This window comes from Megalopta genalis, chromosome 5, assembly GCF_051020955.1.
Source record: "Megalopta genalis isolate 19385.01 chromosome 5, iyMegGena1_principal, whole genome shotgun sequence".
Classification (NCBI taxonomy): domain Eukaryota; kingdom Metazoa; phylum Arthropoda; class Insecta; order Hymenoptera; family Halictidae; genus Megalopta; species Megalopta genalis.
In genome coordinates, this window is record NC_135017.1 from 13,235,249 (window position 1) to 13,257,615 (window position 22,367).

At 40.0% G+C, this 22,367-nt stretch overlaps 1 protein-coding gene across 1 annotated transcript; it reads right to left on the reverse strand.

Moving 5' to 3' along the window:
• Positions 1 to 4,733: 4,733 nt before the first annotated feature.
• Positions 4,734 to 20,686, reverse strand: LOC117226954 (uncharacterized). Its single transcript, XM_033481763.2, has 7 exons — positions 20,545 to 20,686; positions 9,679 to 9,902; positions 8,876 to 9,083; positions 8,165 to 8,498; positions 7,085 to 7,379; positions 5,914 to 6,460; positions 4,734 to 4,972 (listed from the first exon to the last, which is right to left on the reverse strand). Exons 2-7 carry the CDS (start codon positions 9,790 to 9,792, stop codon positions 4,854 to 4,856), a joined length of 1,617 nt encoding a protein of 538 aa, XP_033337654.2. The 5' UTR covers positions 9,793 to 9,902; positions 20,545 to 20,686; the 3' UTR covers positions 4,734 to 4,853.
• Between the last annotated feature and the right edge of the window lie 1,681 nt (positions 20,687 to 22,367).

Here is a 22,367-nt window from a genome sequence, read left to right on the forward strand (position 1 = left end):
CATACGGCAAAAGGGTTAACGCTGGAACAGCATTGACGGGCAACCACTGAGCGAAGCGCGAACGTGTCCGGGACCGAAGCGATCGTAAGGTCGGTCGGTCAGGCCTGTGCAGGTGCACGCAGGTATCCGGCAGCCGATAAAAGCCCCGTCGTTTGTCAGCCTCCTCCGGTTTTCCGTCGCAAGTGGCCCCGAGCTCCTTGCGCGGGTGGCTGCTCGGGGACACGCGATGGCCGCGTGTGCAACGTTCCAGCACACGTATGCAGGGTGCGCGGCGAGTGCAGAGGATCGAGAGCCTAGCTGCATATCTCCACCCTAGGAATTGGAGTGGATGGCGAACGTGGGTACAATAGTTCGCATTGTATTGGATCTCCCCGAGTGATAGGCACCCCTCCACCGGCAACCCCTACCGTGTCTATCTGTTCCCGTCTATCTCGCCTAGCCCCGTCTCGCTCCCGCCGACCGGCACCCCGTATCTCATTTCGCGGAGGCCTCGAGCGCGCGTTATTATGCGCGTTATGCCACCGCCTCACTATTCTATCGCCGTTGCGGACAACTGCATCGTTTCTGTCCGTTTCGGGCTCTTCCGGTTTCAGCCGCGCGGCATCTGCACCCTCCGCGCCCGTCCCCGCGCGCGCCCCGCGGAAGCTTCCGTCCCCATGACCGGAGACTTTTCGACGACCGAACCGAGCCCGGCGAGCTTCGATCCATCGGTTCGATCGAATCGATGCCGGCAGAGCCTCGGCGCTCGCTGAATTCTTCGGGAAAATACTTTTCGGGAGTTTCGCGTGTGCCGCGGCCGGGCTTCCGGGACCGTTCCTTCGCGATCACGGAGCGCCACGGGGAAATTAATTAGGGGCCTGGAAAGCGCAGGCTCTCGGCTTCGATGCGAGCCAAGGTGGGTCGTCCGGCGATTTTTTTTCACGGAGTTACGGCGCCGCCAAGTTTTCAACCCCTGCGCGGACGTCGCCGAATTCGAGTGGAGAAGGACCTTCGGCTTTTTGGCGCGCGGTTCGCTGACGAAGGGCTGCTTTCGGAGGTAACATAGAGGGAATGGAAGTGCAGGCTTCGAGCTTTAAAACGAACCCAAGTGGACCACCGTGGGAGTTCTTTCGGCGAAGTTACGGCGGTTTCAATTTGGGAAACTTTTTTAAAGACGTTTCAACTTTCAACGCGGCGGCGTTGTCCACCTTCCCGTTGATTTCCTAGCGCTCGAGTTTATTAAATAAAAAAACAAATTAGCGTCGCTCGAACTAGAAGCTTTGCCGTTTAAAACGAGCCCAGTTAGATCTCAACAGGATTTTTTCTCACGGAGCCGCATCGATCCCAATATTCCAACCCCTACGGAGTCTTTCGAGTCTCGGAAATTTATGCTTATTGGTTCGACCTTGAGATTCACATGCACCAAATCATCCGAGCCAACAATATAACTACAGCGTGAACTGTAGCTACGCGGATCGTTCCGGGGGGTCGTTTCTATGGGGAATTCGAAAGGATGGCCGACATAACTCTGCCGTGGTCGGTATTCCATCCGATAAAAGGTATCGTGAAAAATGAAATTATTCGGAAACCATTCGCCGGCCGGCTGGAAACTGGAAACTGGAAAGGGAGTTAAGCGGCCATCGTCCGGCAAATAATTGATGCACGTCAATTAGATTTGTCAGGGTGATCGTCGTAATGAAATTAACAGGAACACCGGCTATAGACACGTACATATATATAACCGGTGACAGATATGTATACAGTCGCGGAACTGTTTCATGTACAAGGTGTATCGTAAATCAACTGTCGCCTGCCTCGATCCCGGTGTGCCAAAAGAAATATTTTCCGAGGCCGGTGGAAAATATCGTCAGTTAGAAATACTTACCCCCATTTCATAGCATCCTCGTTATCCTCGTTATAATTAATATTTATTTTCGTATACATTTGTACGTCTCAGATGTGTAGAATTTCTCATGCAGCATACGATATATATATATATATATTAATAATATATTGATTTTATAAAATTGCATGTCATTAATAAATTATTTTCTGTGTATACATTATACTGTATTATTATTCATGCATGTATTATATTACACTTAATGGATATATTTTTTACTATAGATTGATATATCAATTATATAATATCGTACGTTATTGATAAATTATTTTCTGTGTATATATCATACTGTATCATTATTTAGGTTTATAGCATATGGCGATGGCGAATGTACAAATTACACGATTATCGTGTAATATTATTTATTATATAATAATACATGCACAATATTATATTTGTTATAACATATGCATATTCTTTCATTTTTAGGTCGATTCCATTTATTTTCGCTGTTTACTCAATTGTCGGTGTAATTATTAAATTAATGGGTCGAGCAAGGGCTCGCAGTACACCTATTGTAAGGTGCACGTACGTTCATGCAGTTAGGTAGTCTCATGGCGGACTCGGTGGCGTGAATTTAAATTTTTCCAATACCAGATACCGTTAATTCCGTTGATCCGCCAGGGCTGCTGGAAATTCCGATCCCACTTTTTTTCGTTAACGAAGATAACACGATCGGTCTGACTACTGCGTTAAGAGAACCGGCAATTATCGGCTACTTATTCACTGTGACCTTCGGAACGGCCGTCCTTCATCCCTTTTTAATCGTCCTCAAAAATCCAATTAGCTCCGGCATGAATTTTTCGGAATTTTTCACGACGACGGATCCTCTTTTTATTTCGATCTACGTATATCATTTCCATTTGTTTCTCCGGTTTAGGTATTCCGGGAGAGAGAGAGACGTCGTCGATCGTTTTTTCTAATTTTTCTTAAATTTTTAAAAATATTCCCCCGTGATTTCTCATTTCGAAAGAGAATTCCATGCGACGTTTCTTGTCCAATTTCAATTCCAGCGTTGTCGCGTTACACGAATTCCAATCGTTCTTATTTTTGACCGACGTTCAAAAATGATCTCGTTTATAGTAAATCACGGGGTACAGTAATTTCTCCCTAATTCGTACTCAGATTATACTATAAAATAATTAACTAGAAAAACGAGCCGTCTACTACTGCTTTCGTCGAAGTTTCAAATTCACGAACAAATTGTTGATATTCGAACAGCTATAACTTCGTGCAAAAAAATCATACAACAATGAAACTTGGCTTATTTTAAAGCCCGAAGTGTCTACTTTCGGAAGCCATCAGTCGATTTCTTTAAAAAAATTTATTCGCGACGCGGTGAATGGGAAACCTCGTTTCAGACTTCACACGAAATTTCCAACCCCCGAAACATCGACGATATTCAAAATACCGTAACTTCGCGAATAAAAATCGTAGAACAACGAAACCAAACTCATTTTAAAGCCTGAAATCTCTACTTTGTCCCTGTATAATTTATCATCGTCGAAAAAATTGTTCGAAGACGCGGCACGCGGAAAGCTGTAACACCTATTGTCAACGAAATTATCAATAAAAACGAGAGATAAATCTAAATTGTCTGAGCACGAATTTTGGGAGAAATTACTGTATATTTTGACGGCGAAATATAGTGAATTTTCCAATGGTTGTCGACCAGTTTTATGACGCGACAATTTACATATCGAGACGCTGCTACTCGCGAAGAAGTTGCAGACAGCGGCGAACAACGCGGATTAATTATCTGGAATTTTTTCGCGGCAATGTAGATTTACCTGGGCTTCGCCGACCGTAGGAGATTTTCCAGTTTCCTAGCCGTCAGCATTTCGAATGACGGGTTTTCAACTATTTTCAAAGTTCCCTCTGGCCGATGGGAGCGACTGTGTGTTAACGGGCACAGATGTATGGGAATTAACGAGACGAAAATCGAATCCGTCATTCGGAACGATGGCCGACAGTGGTTGCAAACTTGGAGGTGCCCGTGAAGCCAGAGGAACTGTCTCATCCCTCGGCCTTTTTCAGTTCGAAACGCTTGTAATATCAATACATTTAATATGCCGCGTTTATATAAAATTTAATACATAATATTACATATAGTAGATATTCTATTTTAGGCACGATACATTTTATATTATTCTAATATTTTGTTATTTATGCACGCTATTAATATATAATTATTAATATTATTATAGCCATATTATATTTAATATTTAATTCGATATTATTATTTTTATCAATTTTGTTGTTTATACTCTGTAATATATATTTAATATACCCTATGATATACATATAATTCAATAAGTGGTCATATTATATATTTAATATTTAATATGATTGATATTTTATTCCAGGGACCAAAAATTATTTTATATTATTGCAATAAATTGTGTTGTTTATACCCTATAATATGTATAATATATCCTATGATATAATTCAATAAGTAGTCATATTATATTTAATATAAATATTAATATATAATATTATAATATAATATAATATAAATATTAATATTATATAATATAAATATTAATATTATATTTATAATATAAATATTATATCGCATTAAAATACGATCAGTATTTTATTCCGGGGTCCACAAATAATTTTATATCATTGCAATAAATTTTGTTGTTTACACTCTATAATATATATTTAATATACTTCATGATATAATTCAATAGCTACAGTATATTAAATAGTATCGGTATAACTACCATAATTCTGTATATTCAATTGAAGTTGTTATACATAATAACTGTATATGTACATAATTAATGTTATTTATACAAACAGTAGAGAAAAACAGAATGGAAGAAGAAGAAGAAGAAGAAAGAAATCTCTTTAGTAGGTGTTCATTTATCGATATAAAATATACAAAAATAGTGTGAACACACGTACGTACACGACAGAATTCTAATACACGCTACGAATCGATCGGGCGGACAGAGGAACTGTTTCACATTTTGGAGACCAAATTTAGCAACTCTCGTCGTATAATCTTGCCCGATGGAGTTTTCGATATGGCATCGACGAACCGCACACCACCCCTCAGCCATTTCTGAGGCGAAAAGTTCTCTGAAAATGAATTATTAGTTAGTCCCGCAATCGATGAAATGGATTATACAATAAACGACAATTGCAGCAGTTCAGAGATTAAAATACAATCGAATTGTTATTATATAATTATTATATAGTTGTCATATATCATCGTATTATTTAATATTAGTATTATATAATAATATAATTGAATGTGTCATTGTAATTGTATGCAAAATCGTATCGACGTACAATTACAAATACTAATTATCGTACAAGTAGTATATAATCATTATTATATATTATAATTGTATAATCGTTCGTAATCGTTTCTGCATATTAATAGTGCATATTATTATCTAATTAATAATGTATAATTGTACGAGTTACTTTAATTGCATACAATATATATGTATTGTCAAGGTTATTTATTATTAATATGCAAAAAGGATTACGAACAATTATATAATAATAATAATAATAATAATAATAATAATAATAATATATAATTATAATTATATATTACTTGTACAATAATTGGTATTTGTAATTGTACATCGATACATTTTGCATGCAATTACAGATTTACGAAATAATATTAAATAATATAATAATTAATTCTGAACTACATGATTGTGTACATATATCAATATACAATTGCAAATACTGATTATCATACATCTGACATACAATTACAAGCGTATATCATTATTGTCGAATTGCACGAGTTACTTGAATTGTACACAATGTATATTAATATACAATTTCATAATGTGTATAATTGCAGCAGTATAATTGCAATTGCAAAATTATAAAAATTGACTATAAAAATTCGAAAAATTGCCCGACACAATACAATAATGACAATCGTAAACGAAATCCCGGCGAAGCTCGTGCAACGAACAATTCGTACACCGGAACAATCGAACGAATTGAATTGAATTCAAGTAAAAATCTAATAAAATCATTCGCGGACTGACTGTTATTGAAGGCAATAATCTCCTCGGCGGTGATCATGCTGTTCGGCTGCTTGACTACGAACGCCATAGGCACCTCCCCGCTCTCAGGATGAGGCACGCCGATGACAGCGGCGTCCTTGACACCGCTATGCGACTGAATCAGCGTCTCGATTTCCGAAGGTGAGACCTGGTAGCCCTTGTACTTAATCAGTTCCTTCAATCGGCCGGAAATGTACAATATCCCGTCGGTGTTCAGGTAGCCCAGGTCCCCGGTATGCAACCATTGGTCCTTGTCGATGGTCTCGGCCGTGACCTTGGGATTTTTGAAGTAGCCCAGCATCACGTGGTCGCCCTTGAAGCACACCTCGCCGATTTCACCCGGAGCCAGCACCTCGCCCGTCTCCGGATTTATTATTTTGCAGAGCATGCCGGGTATCAGGGGGCCAACGTTGTCATTCTCGTTGCCGCAATCTCTGGAGCTTAGGTTAGTGACGATCGACAGCTCTGTCATGCCGTAGCCGTTGCGGATGCTCGGGCATTTTATTCGTTTGCAGGCTTCGTCCGCCATCTGGAAATTTCGGGGCACATATTTGCGACCGCGTCAATTTGGCGGCGATGGTCGTAGCGGGGTCTAATTAGGCTTGTTCGAAAGGGGAAACGTTGTAGTTTAATGCGTGTATGTTGATTTTTGGGAATCGATCTCGGGGATGTGGAGAAAAACGTTCCAATCGCCTGATGTCTCGATCGACGATCATTTTGGTGGAAAACGACCGGACTCGGGTCGATGAGTTGTTTAGCTCGCGGTAGAAAGTTTGGATAAATTGAGGTCAACAATGGCGATAGCAGAGACTTCGAGGCTTAAGATCAGCCTAAGCACGCTGTTGCGCGATTTTTCTTGACGAAGTTACGACAAGTTGAATATCTCGAAGTTCGCGGAGATCAATAAATCGACGATATTTGTGACCCGTCTTTTCCCGCGCTCTTCCACCGGCGAGAGTATACTTAAGGAAGCGAACCCCGGGGACTTAAGAGCAGAGGCCTCGAGCTTTCGAACGAGATCGGACAGATCACATTCCGTTCATTTTTCACGAAGTTACGGCAATTCGAATGTCGACGATTTTTCACGTAATTTCGGCGAAACGATGAACGAAGATGAACGTTGAAATTACTATTTTCACTTTTTTAAACTCACGTCTTTGGGAAGGGGCGCAGCACCGCAGAGTACTTCCCTGACGCTGTCGAAGTTGTACTTTGTAATTTGCGGGTGTTTCGCAATCTGCACAAGCACCGGCGGCACCAAAGGCATGTGCGTGATCTTGTATTTTCCGATGGATTGCAAAAGCGTCTCCAAATTGAATCGTCTCATTAGACAAATACACGCTGCATTGGATACTGCTAACAGAAATAAACCAAACGAGTAGCCGTGGAACAACGGCAAGAAGTTGATAAGTCGATCGTCCTTTCTGCAGTCGAATAGATGCGGCTGTCTGTAATAATTAATTAAACAAATTTTCGTCGAAAATTCTGCTGCATTTCCTAGGATTTGCTACAACTACTGAATATGTAGCTTATGCTAAGTATATCAGATTCTATTAGATTTACTGGGTTCTACTAGATTTTACTACGTTATACTACATTCTACTATATTTTACTTTATTATGTTAAATTCTACTATATTCTACTAGATTTACAAGATTTACTAGATTCTACTAGATTTACTGGATTCTATTCTACTATATTTTATTATATTCTACTATATTCTACTGTATTTTATTATATTCTACTATATTCTACTATATTTTATTGTATTCTACTATATTCTACTATATTTTATTATATTATACTATATTCTACTATATTCCACTTTATTCTACTATGTTATATTAAATTCTACTAGATTCTACTAGATTCTACTAGATTTATTAGATTCTATTCTACTATATTATACTATATTCTACTATATTCTACTAGATTTACTAGATTTACTAAATTTTATTCTACTATATTTTATTATATCCTACTATATTCTGCTATATTTTATTTTATTCTACTATATTCTACTATATTCTACTATGTTCTACTATATTCTACTATATTCCACTTTATTCTACTATATTCTATTAAATTCTACTATATTCTATGAAATTCTACTACATTTTACTATATTCTACAAGATCTAGTAAATTTACTAGATTCACCAATTTCACTGGATTTATTAGATTCACTAGACTTACTAGACGCCAATACAATCACTATAGTCGATTAATTTTACCGAAAGTTGCTGATGAATGTCAGCATGTTCTGATGAGACAAAGCCACACCCTTAGGGAAGCCTGTGGTTCCACTGGACGCCATGATTAGTGCTACTCTTTTAGTGTTGTCATCGATTGGCAACGGCATGAAGGTGTAAGGGTCCACCGCGTTCTTATATTTTTCCACCAGTTGCTTGATCCTTGGGAATTTGCTGTCGACGGCTTCGTCTTCGATTTGGATTATGTGCATCTTCGATTTCAGGGTCGGCGCGATCTTTGCCATAATCGCCTCGCACCTCCGCGACACGAACATCACACGGGGTTCAATGATGTCTAACATGTGCCTGTATTCCCCTAAACAAATTAATGTATATTGTTTATAATATTATCGTAGAAAATATCGTACTAAATTTATAACTTGATAATTTGAGTAATTATATTTATTACTTGGTATCCCATTCGTTGAATTGTTTTTGTAACATTATTTATTATAACAAGCTAAATTTGATTTTGCAAACGGAGCAATTATATTTATTATTTGCCCACCCGTTTATTAAATTATAAATGTAACGATCGAATGGCGGTTTTTCTATTGAACATACTTTTTATATCTTTTCACCTTCTTTTTTGTCGTTGACCTATTATTATTTCTCGAGATTTAGGGTTCGCTAAAATCCTTTTCTCATTCTGTTATCGTGATTCTGTCGCTGCCATAATTTTCTAACACTCACTTTCCGTGTAAGCCGGATTCAAGGGCGCGTAGATACCGCCAGCAGACAGTATCGCGATTCCAGCCACCACGTAATTAGGATGATTGTCGCTGGCTATAGAAATTCTGTCTCCCATTTCGACGCCATAAGTTTTTAAGGCGTGCGCCAGTCTCACAGACGCCTCGAGGAGATACCTGGACGTGTACGATGTTCCAGTGTCAACGTCTATCTATAAAGGTGACAGATGGGATTAACAATTTTAATCGTCCACGATTATGCTATATCGCTTTTCACAATGTGTTTAGCTGAAAGCAACAAGTTTGGCCCCGCTTCACAGCAAATAATACTATCACTGATAAATAATAATGTACAAAGATATACAGGGTGTCCCGAAAATGAGAGATTCCTGAGGTCATTTGAAGCAACTTTTTCCTTTGCGAAAATTTTCTCCGAGGCTTCGTTTACGAGTTATTAAAGAAAAACACTGACCAATAAGAAGCGAGCTCGGCTGGCGCGCGGCGGCCCAGCCAACGAGTGCACGGAGCCCAGTCCCGCTCATTGGCTCGGCCGTCTCGCGCCAAACGATCTCGCCTCTGATTGGTCACTGCTTTTCGTTAATAACTCGTAAACGAAGCCGCGGATTGCATTTTCGCTAAGGAAAAAGTTGCTTCAAATGACCTCAGGAATCCCCTACTTTCGGATTGCGAGACATTTTTGGGACACCCTGTCTATGTATAACAAAAAGTTACAATATCCGTTTCAATATTTCAGCAGCACGTTGTTTTTTGGGATCAATTAACGCGGAACAACAATGCAGAACTTACCATCGTGGTGCGGTCGAGGTCCTTCCGAAACATGTTCAGTATGTGTTCCTGCAGGGAAATGTTCGGGACGTAGGGGCCTTGGCCACTGTTCAGTATGTAGCCCTGTATCGCCATTGTTTCTTGCCTTGAGCTGTCTATTTAAGTTTGCTTTTTCAAGTAGATGAAAATCGTCGTCACGATATTGTCCACCGTTTAGTAACTTCGTTGATGGGAATTTCACAGAGCTGAAAAAAATGATGGCAGATACAGTAAACTCTCCTCAATTTTCCTTCAGCTTCGATTAACGAAAATGGACAATTTGGGGAGAGGTGACACCATTGTTCGAGCCTCGCAGCTCTAAATTCCTAAATTTATCTTCCCAAACTTTCCATTCTTGTGAACAAGCTGAAGGAAAAATTAGGGAGAATTTACTATGTGTGTACAGTGTCTCCGCGCGCCGCAGGAATGCGAGTTGACTGTGGCAGTTGACTTTGCACACTTTAGCGGGTAGTCCTAAAGATTCCAATCAAGGTTTCTCTCTATCAATAAAGACACAGGCAGCGAGTGAGCGAGAGCGAGAGCGAGAGAAAGAGAGAGAGTGAGAGAGAGTTTCTCTGGAGCGCTTGATTGGTTCGATACTATTCCAGTGCGATGTGTATTCAACCAAGGAACGATATGTGGACTCTGGATTCGCCATTCGTGTTTGCTAAAATAGATTGTTCGAGGAGGATCATGCTCACCTACGAGTAACCCTTGTTTCACGCGGCCTTCATTTAACCCGAGCTTGTTTCGCGTTTTATTAACCGAGGTTAAAAATGATCGCTAGATTCGAACGAAAGGATAGTCGACGACAGCCTGAACCCTCTTGATTGAAACCAAAAAAGGTTCGATCGAACATGGCCGACAGTTTTCAGGATCAAAATTGCCAACTGGAAGCTATATATTTCTGTGGAAGGTCAGCGAAAACATGTAAATACAGAAGCTTCGCGTACTGTCAAGATTTTAAACGTTGTAAAACGTTCTTTTACGATAACAAACTCGTGTACAACAAGGCCAGCCGTCCTTCTTAAGATAACAAAATTATAATATATCGCGACCCTTAATTATTCATGTAAAAATATGTATCTACGTAATCTATGTATCTATAATATTCGAGTGCCCGTGTTTTCTAAACAAATTCGAAATCGGCGAAGCGATGACATAAACCCCCTCTAATTGTCCACGGTTTACACCATGGAATCATTTATTTTCGATAAAATCCTCGCTATCGATCGCGACAGTCGATTAATTCCGAATACCTTATTAGCAGAATTATATTCCTACGAATTTTTTGATTCAATTCAAAGGTCTGTATATTTCTTAAATAAATTCGAAATCGGCGAAGCGATGACATAAACCCCCCCTAATTGTCCACGGTTTACACCATGGAATCGTTTATTTTCGATCAAATCCTCGCTATCGATCGCGACAGTCGATTAATTCCGAATACCTTATTAGCAGAATTAAATTCCTACGAATTTTTTGATTCAATTCAAAGGTCTGTATATTTCTTAAACGAATTCGAAATTGGGGATGCGATGACACAAACCCTCCCTAATTTTGCCAATTCTGACTTAGGAAATAATTACTGTTCACGATGATCGTCGATATCGAGCGGGAAAACATCGTTCGATCGCGCGAGAGAAGAAAGAAACGTTACGATCATTTGTAAGCCGGCGTTAGTTAGAAGGGCGCCGGTTGTAAATATCGATTTTCGACTACGCCGAGTGTTTATCACTAGATCGACTCCCATTTCACCGCGAATGAAGCAGTGCCCTGGCCCCGGCACTCATAATATTAAATTATCGTCAGCTCAAACGGTAACGAGAACTCGGGGAAACTCGGGAAGAAAGCTCGATATCACGGCGGAAACGTCGCGTTGACAAATTGTTTTCCTTCGGTATCGACTTGGCCGTGTCGACCGGGGAACCTACGACGCTCGGAAGAAACGGTTTCCCCCTTCTGCTGTCGCCGTTTCAGTTTCGTCCGAAAGAAAAACCATTTCGCAAGTTTCACCAAAATAAACGCCCCCTTCGAAACAATTGTCCCCGTTGCGACGAAGTTCGCTTAAAAATAGTCGAAGCTTGCAAAATTTTCAACGCGACCTTCGAACATATTCACCGACCTTCGACCGATCCTATTCAACAATCTTCAGCTTGGCTCTTAGAACGGAAGAATTTCAACAAAATTCTATTTAATTTTTTTGTGCGGACGGACTTTGCGCGTTTCGATCGAGCGATGACAATTATTCGGTTACTGGATTCGATTGTTACTTAATAATATTATTATATATTACTTAATACTTTATTATTATATAATATGTTGTATTATATATTATTTAATAATATTATTATATAATATATTATATTATATGTTATTTATATATAATATATTACATTAATCATTATTTTACGTAATTGTAATTATTATTATTAGTTATAATTGCTATTGACTATAATAATTATTAATTGAAATTATTATTAGTTATAATTGCTATTGAGTATAATAATTATTAATCGTAATTATTATTAGTTATAATTGCCATTGACTATAATTATTATTAATCGTAATTATTATTAGTTACACCGATTATTAATTACAATGATTATGTACAATTGTTATCGAATATTAACGAATTTAATGCGAGGTCTCCGAGGCATCTTTTCATTCTTGTCCAACGGCGCAGGCAAATAGAGAATGCGAACGAATAAAAGTCAGCGTGCCATTTTGGCGGGGTTATAGCTAGCCCGAAGGCAGTTCTACTTCGTTGCCCAACTTTTTAGCCGACACACGCGCGCGGTCCGTGGCTCTATAATGCGTCAGCAGCAATAATGGGAGGATACGTTTTCATGCAACAAACGCTGTATCTCATTAACGAATGAGTTTCCCGAACTGCACAGTTTTCCGTACAGTTTTTAAAACGGTGCTCGCGAGTGAAATATCGGCCAAAGTTCTCGGACATCTTACCTGCTAATTTAACACGTTCCGTGCCGAGCTTTTTTACTCGAATCTTCACACTTTGATATTTTACTAAAACTTGATGTATTACGTGCAATTATTAATTCTCGTACACATAACAACGTAACAAAAACTTATCAACGCCCATACTTGCGGTGGAAATTGATTCTTCGGTTCTAAATTTCTTGTAAACAATCTGTTCAGTTCACTAAGTAAACATGCAAGCGTGTACCATCGATGGTACACGTGGCACGGAACGTGTTAAAGAATGCTAATTAATTCGACGACTAATTAAAGAATGAACTTTCTCGCGAAGAAACAATTTCCCGCGTTAGAACGAACGTTCTCCGGCCGATACAAGATAACGATACGTATCGAAAGGATCGATAGTTTCCGTGATAAAAATTCCTTCGTCTCTTCCGCAAGAATTTACAAAACATTGAAACGTTCGGAAGTGCGTATTTTTTTAAACGATCGATAAAACAGCTGTGCGATGACATAGCTCCCTCTTAATTTTGTCTATAGTACGCGACGCAACGATCGGTTTGCAAACAAAATACCTCGAGGTCCGACGGAAAATGTAGCATTTTGCAAGCAATCAGCGGAAATATCCGTCCCCGGGGGCGTGCAAAAATGTCGAAATAAAAATGGATTTCCAATTGTAGCCGGGCGCATCATGAATTTATGTTGTCGCACGATTCTTTCGGCATTAAAATTCCCGGCGCGCGATTCGTTTCGCGTGCACCGACTGTATTAATATTCCTTTGGAAGCGTATTCGCCGGTGTATTCCCTTTCGAAATCCCATCGAAATCCTTCAAATATTCCTGGAGGATATGGAGCCGGTGAAACCAAGTAGGAATCCATTCTTCGGCGAGCCGGAGTGTTGAGAAATCGCTGTTCAGGCTCTGTCTTGACGTAGATATGAGATTGGATTGGAAATTTGTGCGGGACGTATAGGAAACGTAGTATGTATATACACATGTATCGCGCAACGTTGTTGGCCGGCTCTCGATGTGTAAATTGTTTACCGTGGAATTGCGTATCGACAAATGCGTTCGATTAATCCGAAACTTAATGAATGACTGATGCTCGATCTTCCGCGCTCTGTTCCGCTGTTTTCCACCGATTAGCAACTGGTTATGTTTATTAGTTATGTATATGTATGTTATGTATATTAACGGCGTCGATGTTATCGACCTGATTTCTATAATTAACGCACGATGAGATATTCAATTTTCTATTGCAATAGCGTCTACGGATAAAGAAAATAAAATTATGCCATTTGAAAGTGGAGGCTTCGAGCTATACGATAAGCGTGAGTAGATTGTTCTATGACTTTTTTTCTCGAAGTTACGATAAATTGAAAACGAACAATTTTGAACCGAGGAGTAAGCGATCCTCAAATTTGTTCTGAAAGGGTGCGTCACATTATCAAATTTTTCATCGCGGAACAATTTTTTAAACGAATGATGGCTTAAGGTTGTCAAAAGGGGAGATTTCGAGCTTTAAAATAAGCCCTCGCAGATCGTGCTACGATTTTTTTTCTCGAAGTTACAATACATTGAAAATGAACAATTCTAAACCGAGGAGTAAGTGATCCTCAAATTTGATCTAAAAGGGTGCGTCACATTATCAAATTTTTCATCGCGGAAGAATTTTTTAAACGAATGATAACTTAGGCTTGTCAAAAGTGGAGACTTCGAGCTTTAAAATAAGCCCTCGCAGATCGTGCTACGATTTTTTTTCTCAAAGCTACAATAAATTGAATATGAACAATTTCGAAGCAAAAGGTACGCGATCCCTCAATTTGCATCATAAACGTCTGCCACAAAATGTAGCTATTCATTGCAAAAACGTCTTCGAAATAAACATTAGCCTACGTTTATCGAAAGTAGAGACTTCTCGCTTTAAAACGAGTCTAGTTACATTACCTTACGTCACGTTTTTACCCAAGGTTACAACGCATTGAACACGACCAATTTTCGGCCGAAGAAAAAGCGTCGTTGTTGCAACTCCGTCTCGAAGATTGCAATTTGCAACATTTTCGTAGCATTAAATCCACCGTGGCAGTTCAGCTGAAGGCTCTACCATAATCTCGGCACAGTCACAGTCCCGGAAAATAATCTCAGCACATAATCTCGGGACCGCCGCGGAGACGGTAAACGTTTTTATTGATCGGCTGTTCGAAATGGCTGCTTCCAAGAGTCCGTTGTTGTTGTTGTTGTTATTGTATAGTTGATTTATTTCGAAAAAATGATGCTACTTTGTAGGCACACCTCGTAAGTATTCCCGGGGTGTCTAGGCACGCCGCACGAGGCCAAGAATCGCCGGTATGCGGCCCGTGTGTCCCAGTGCGGCTGCAACAATCAGAGTGGCACGCGCCCCCATACCCCGGCCCCCATGGCACCGCATCCACGCCATGGAACCAACCCCTAACACCGATTCCCGAGTCCCGAGTCCCGGTCAGGCAGTTCAGTGATTTCCGAGGACGCATTCCCGTCTCTTCCGTTGGCCACCGCGCGAATATTCCAGACGCATTTCTGCGAGGGCGCGCGGTTCGGATAACGGAGGCTCGACCTGAGAGAATTCTTATCCCGGCACGTCACGTCCGCACGAAAAATCCCGGACACGCGGTCCGATTCCACGGGATTCCAACGGACGAAGAACATTTCGTGCGACACTTTGTCGAAGCAATTTTACGAGTTAATATTCACGATTTAAATCGGACGATCTTCGGCCAGCGATCAATGTAGCGTAACTTCTTTAAAAAGAATCGTGCGGTAATCCAGCTACGCTCGTACCATAGGGCGAGACCTCCTCTTTTTAACCTACTAAATTAAATATTTTTCCTAGGCACATTTACGAGAAAAACCGAGGGAACAATGCAAAGCTATTTCCTGCTGTCACACTCGATCATCCCCTAAAAGTTCTCGAAATTCAAGCTACCGTAACTCCGTCAAAAATAACCACTCAGTGATCTGCCTACGCTCGTTCTAAAGGGTGAAACCTCTTCTTTCGAAATGTCTAACTGTTTTTTTTTCTATCCACGTTTCCTTCGCGTAATACTTCGCAAAGAAACCGGGGCCATTTCGCTGATAAACTAAAAATTGTCTTTCGCTCGTCAAAGTTTCCGGTCTTTCACTTTTTGGCTTTCGGCTCGCGTTAATGGTAAGGCCGCGACTTAACGGAATAACGAGAGCCGGCATCCTCCCCTGGAACGAAGGACGGGGTAGGCGAGGGACGGATGGCGAGGGGCTGAATCGCGGGGGTGGTACCGGTGCGATGCAAACGCGGCGGCCCGCTCGAGGCAGCCTCGGGATTTTGATAACATGTGACTTTATCTGGAATTCCAGGGCGCGCAGGTAGCCTGTTTACTTAAGATAATAGCGAAGCGGAGTGGCTGGCTGAGCGTGGCTGCGAAGGTGGGGTAAGGCGAAAGGATATTTCAACGGGGAACGAGGAAAGATCCTGCGCGAGGAGAATTACTCGACCGGGATGGGATAGATCTCCGAGAGAAGGAAGGCTGGGTCTCCACTTGAATGAGTTTTAGCGAGCCTGTTAGGCGAGCCTGATTTTTTTCACCTTTCACCTGAACGGAGCACCTGTGTCGGCCAAATAGACGCGGTAGACGCGGAGTCACTGTTCCACTTACGACTCCGGCGATCGAATTATTTTTTCCTGTCTCCAATTTTCGACGTAAAATTTCGAAAAAAATCGACGATGCAGAGGAAACATGCACCTATCACCTGCATTTTATTTCATTCGAATATCTTTTATATCGACCGAGATAAAGAGCGACGAAGTTAGGGGTGGTTTTTACAAGAAGAGATTTTTCGAACACAATCTTGCGGAACAAATTATTTTTTCCTGTCTGTAATGTAAGATCTAAAATTTGGAAAAAAATCGACGAAATAGAGGAATCACGTAGCTATAATGTGCCTTTTCGTTCGCTCGCGTATCTTTCATAGCAATTGAGAAAATGTATCATGTTTGGGGCTTTTCTTGCTGGAGAGTAGACGTTTTCGCTGGAGTTGCGGAACTTTCCGAAATATTATTCAGGCTACTCACGGGATAATTCTATGGTCGAACGAGTACAGTTGTGAAAGTAGGTGATCTCTGAAAATGGTATTCGCATGTCCGCAGTTTGCCTTGCTGTCTCGATCTAGGGTATTTGTGCGAAGGTGCCACGCGAAGCGCTTCCCTTTATTCACTTAGTCTGCAGGGAGTCGTCAAGTACAAGCTAAATACTACTACTTCGAGAATGAAATTTCACATCGGAGACTGTCAGACACTATTACGTATCATAATTCCTGCGACCCCTGGCAGAGCCTCTTGAAAGCGCTTTTTGAGCGAAGACGCGACCCTCCAATAACTATACAGTTATACGAAGTATTACTGCGCCGTTAGGGGACGTGAAATCATTTTTCGAATCTTCACGCTACAAATTGTTTCTGTATATTACTTATCGCAACGAACAATCTCCATTATTAGATCTGGTAATCCTCTGGTGCAAGGCACAATTGAAATTAAATTTTGTAACGGTACACGTTGATCTACATAAAAAACAAGTTACGGATTATAAAAGCAGAAGATTCGATCTTTAAAATGAGCTAAGGTACACCCTGCTCTCATTTTTTTTCGCGAAATAGCAATAGTTTAAACATCGACGATCTCTATCCAACGATTTACAAATCCTCCAATACAAGCCGTAATAACAATTTACTTTTCGAACGGTAAAATTAGCGTAGACTAAAAACAAATTAGTGAAATATAAACTAGAATGTTCAGCCTTTAAAACAAGCATAAGCAGATGGTGCTCTGATTTTTTTCCAAAAAGTTACAACAATTTAAACATCAACAATCTCAATCCTCAGATTTAGAAATGCTTCGTGTCGAAGCGTAAGAACAATTTAATTTCCTAATGTTAAAATGATCGTAGGCTAAAATAAATTAGTGGAACGTAAACTAGAGATTTCACCCTTCAAAACAAGCCTGGATGCCTGCTGCTGCGATTTTTTCCCCCGATGTTATGATTTTTCCAATTTACCAACCCCTAAATCCGTAAAAATTCGCTGGTTCTGCTAAAAAATGATCGCAGTCAACGACGCCACGGTATCGAACGTTCGGAACGATATCGATACAAAGTCCTCGAAGATTCAACGGTATCGTAGCCGCAGCTTCAGAGAAAAGGAAGAAGAGGGTAGCTGTAGGGTAGCTGGAGGGTTGCTTGGCCGCAGCTCAGCGCCGGAAGAGGCTAAGGGTAAGAGCGGAAGAGTGAAATAGACGGGGTGAGATTCTCTCTCCGGGCCGGGGGTACAAGAACTTCATTTTCCGAGCCATTACACCCCGTGCCACCCTGCTATCCGGCAAACCCCTTTACCCCTTTAAATTAATTTATATCGAAATTTTAAATGACATTCATCGAGCCGAACAATAAATAACACTACCGGCCCGGGGAAACGGCACCGCGTTAGTGACGTCGACCCAGCTTTTTCACAGGGCCACTGTTATGCCCTGAATTTCCAGCCCCTCCGTTCCAACCCCTTGCACCCCTCGGGCGAAAATTCCTGCGAAAATTGCAGGGTCGAGTTTGTTAATGCACGGTCGATACCTTGCGTCGACTCTCTGCGATTGTCTTTCCTATTCTCACTCCTTAAGTCAACCCACGTTTTCACTGAATCAACAATTTGTCGTCAATAATCACAGTGACGATATTTTTATTCATGAAAGTAATCGATATTTTCGGTGAAATGATTTTATAAATTAACAGAAATTTATTTTGTTACTCTTATTGTACTCATTGGCAATTTATTTATTTCAGTTGAGATGAAAATAAGAAAATTGTTGCATTAATTTATAACAATTCTGGTAAGATCGGGAAACGTTTGCGTCACGTTTGAATTCGTGTAAGATGAATATTCTAAATTCAATCTATTCGTTAGTTTGTTTATTTGATTACTAGTGATGAAACTGTTGCATCAGTTCATGACTATTCATACTAACTTTACATATTTTTTAAATATTTTTAAGGATAGAAGTAGACAAGTTTTGCATCATTTAGATAATAAAGATGATTTGCATATTTGCAAATATAGTTGAGCGAAACGGAATGAGAAGGCAATTTCAACGAACTCTGGTATAGCCCATAAATAATTAGTCATTCAGTTTAACTAACTGTTGTTGACATTTATACGCTGATAAGTAATTGATAATGTTGTTACGCATATTATGTAGTTATAGATTTTAGCTATTTTGCAGACTCATGTATGTTTTAGATACTTCATTGACGACCATGCAGAGAGAGAAGAAATTATTTCACCATAATTAAATATAATTTAGCGAGCTACCATTTTATCAACAATTTTATATAATTACAGTTTCACCAATATTTCTACTCAATTATATTTTTATCCACGTTTTTATTCAATTATACTTTTACTAATCATTTTATTCCGTTATATTCTTATCTAATTATGCTCTTAATTATGCTCACACGAACATTTTTATTAAAAATAAATTACTCGGAATAACCGATCATTATTACTGTTATTATTATCTGTTAATAAAGATGCTTAGGATTGATCAGGAGGACCGACAGCCGAAAATCCGACGCCGGATTATTTTTGTTTGATTTCTTGCTTGATAAAATTGTCTGATAAGACATATATATAAATATATTTCTTATCAGATAATTTTATCTGGTATCTGTGAAAAGGTTCTAACGATCGAGCCAACATCAAAAAAATATTTTGCGCGTGCTACACCTCCCCCCCCTTTTCTTCTTCATTATAAATTAAATTACTCTTCTTTGCGCAGTTCAATTAATACTGTGCTTATTCTTTTCTTTATATACGCAGTTCTACAGCGTTTAGTTAGAATCGATTGTAAATAGATTAATTGCATCGTTACGTGCAAATACTTGACTTAGGGATGGTCGATGGGATTTCTATTCAACACCCTCGCAACAAAGGGAATTTCACCGCGTCGCGTAGTCGTGCTCCAGCGATATGAAGAACTTCATGCAGTGCTTTTCAAACAACATAAGTGGAAACGTTCAAACAGATAGTGGACATGATAAGAGCACTCTAGAAATTACGATCTATCTAATCTAATCATCTACACTTAAACTTTCTGTCTGAGGGGTCACGGATGAGACTGCGGCCGTAACCTTCGCAATCAGAACGATTACGATAACCAACAGTGACAAACGAGACTACATTTAAGTTATTTACAAAACAGAGGCAACATACGTCAGAATACAAATGATGCATATTTAACATCTTCTCCACAGGAAAAATTTCAAACGTAAATGATCAACGACATTATTAAACAGCAATATGAACAATAAAGAAGCTCGAGATAAATAATTTTACAATTGTATAATAACACAAAAATTATGTTATTATTAATTGTAATCTAAAAATTATGTTATTATTAATTGTAATATAAAAATTATATTATTAATTACCATGTACAAATTATATTATTAATTATAACGTAGAAATTGCATTATTAATTATGATATAAAAATGATAATTTTACATATTTGACACATGAAGAATATTGCACGTTTACTAAACGACTAACTAATATTCTTCTAGTGCAAATGTCACCAGCAGACAGATTAGATTAGTCTCAGGGGATTATTCGACACAAACCGATTCGTGTCAAACCGAACTATAATTTCGTTCGTGCAACAATAAATTAATCACAGTTAAAGAAATAAATTTGATCGTCACGAATTCAATTTGAATGAACAAATTGCGAGCTGCACTAATTCGATTCGGATAAAGAAATTCGAGTTTCGCAAATTGAATTGAATAACATTACAGAATCTTCGATAAATTCGCTCGAATTTCAAGAAATATAAAGTTGTCATAGACTCTTACAATGCCTGTCTCCTGGCCGTCTGCAAGTCAGCTGGTATCAGTGTGATAAACGGTGCACGGTGGCTCGTACTTTTCCAGCGCAGCTCTCGCGAGTGTATGCGCCATCGATTGTCAACGAATACTAAAGGAACTATAAACGATTACGCAATGCTCGCGGCCTCACTCATAAGCTCGTACTGTTTCCCCTCACCACGATCACGTGACCTTTCATCAAACGTATCTACGAAAGTGCTATATATCTGGTAGGAATTGTTGCGAAAAATCATTACAGACATAAATCGTAAGTACAACTTGGAAATAAGATCGGCGGATTTTTAATGGCGCAATATTTTCTTAGGCGAGCGTGCTCGAGCCGAAAAGTGCGGCGAATTCAATCCGACAATGAATGCAGGTTTTCTCGGCGAATTCTTCGCATATATACATATCGATTACGTTGAATAATCGGACTTTTTACTATCCCCCTCGATCTCTTTCACGCTCGAATAACGCGAAATCGTTCATTGCGCTGCCGCCGCGTCGCGCCGGTCCATTTGAAAAACTTCAGAAGATAATTTCGTCGACGGTGTCGAGTAGGCTTCTATTGTTTCTTTAACCATTTATTGCATAACATTATTGCCGATAATATTAACAAATTACACTCGATTTCTGGCACGAAAGTTTTAGGAGAGCGTTCGATATAATATTTCCTCGAGCAAAAGTACGGGTCCGGAGACCAAAAGCGCTTACGCTTTTCGAAATTAGAGACTTTTCCCATTGAAACGAGCGTAAGTGAATTGGCGTGCGATTTTTTTCCACGAAATTACAGCACCTTGAACGTTAACAATTTCCGAACAGATTTTGATCTGAAGCATCGACGCACGCGTCAATAAAACATTTTCTACTGTAAAAGTATGGTTTTAAAAATAAAAAACACGTACGGTTCTCGAAACTAGAATCTTCTCTTTTTAAAACGAGCTTAGACACATTGCTCTACCATTTTTTCCCACGAAGTTACATCACGTCAAACATCAACAATCTTCAAACCCAATTCTAGCGCCTCTCGAATGCGAATCATCGACGCATACCGCGCTATAAAATTTTCTCCCACCAAAACGCATCGCCAAAAGTCAAAAAAACTTACATCAATCGAAACTAGACACTCCACCCTTTACAACGAGGTTACTTGAACCGCCATAAAATGTTTGTCCCGCGAAGCTACGGCATCTCAAAGATCGTCGAACCAAATCAACCCTCTGATCGTCTCCATCCGATAGTAATCAACTCTAAATACAAACCCTCTTCGAAATACGTTTTCACCCCTATCGCACACACACCTGGCCTAAGAAGAGCGTGTAATTCTTTCAGCGGAGGGTGGCACGGCGGCCATGGAGGTCGCAGTTGTACTGTAAATCTCGAAGTTCGTCGTCGGCGCTAATTCGAAGTTTGGCGCAGTTGCTGCAGCGCTCTATAGCCTCGCTAGGCATATACACACGAGCACCGACGGCAGAGAATCGAATACAGGGAAAGGAAAGTACGAGCCGTGAATCCCACGTACAAACACTGTGTTATCCATAGAAGCCAGACCGAAGTAAAACGGGGGTCAGGGGTTCGTGTCTTTGAACGGAGTTTCCCTTCGGCTGCGAATAATTGCCCGGAATGATGGCGACGAGGGGGTGGCTGGCGATATCGAGGGGATGGCTCGAACAGCAAGCGGAATTCCACGATCTGGCTCGGCCTCGAGAACTAACGGCTACGCCGGGTATACTTTTACATAGATCTTCGAAAGTATCCGATCATTTTGTCAAGGAACCACTCTGATTTCAAGCGACGAGGAGGCACGATTT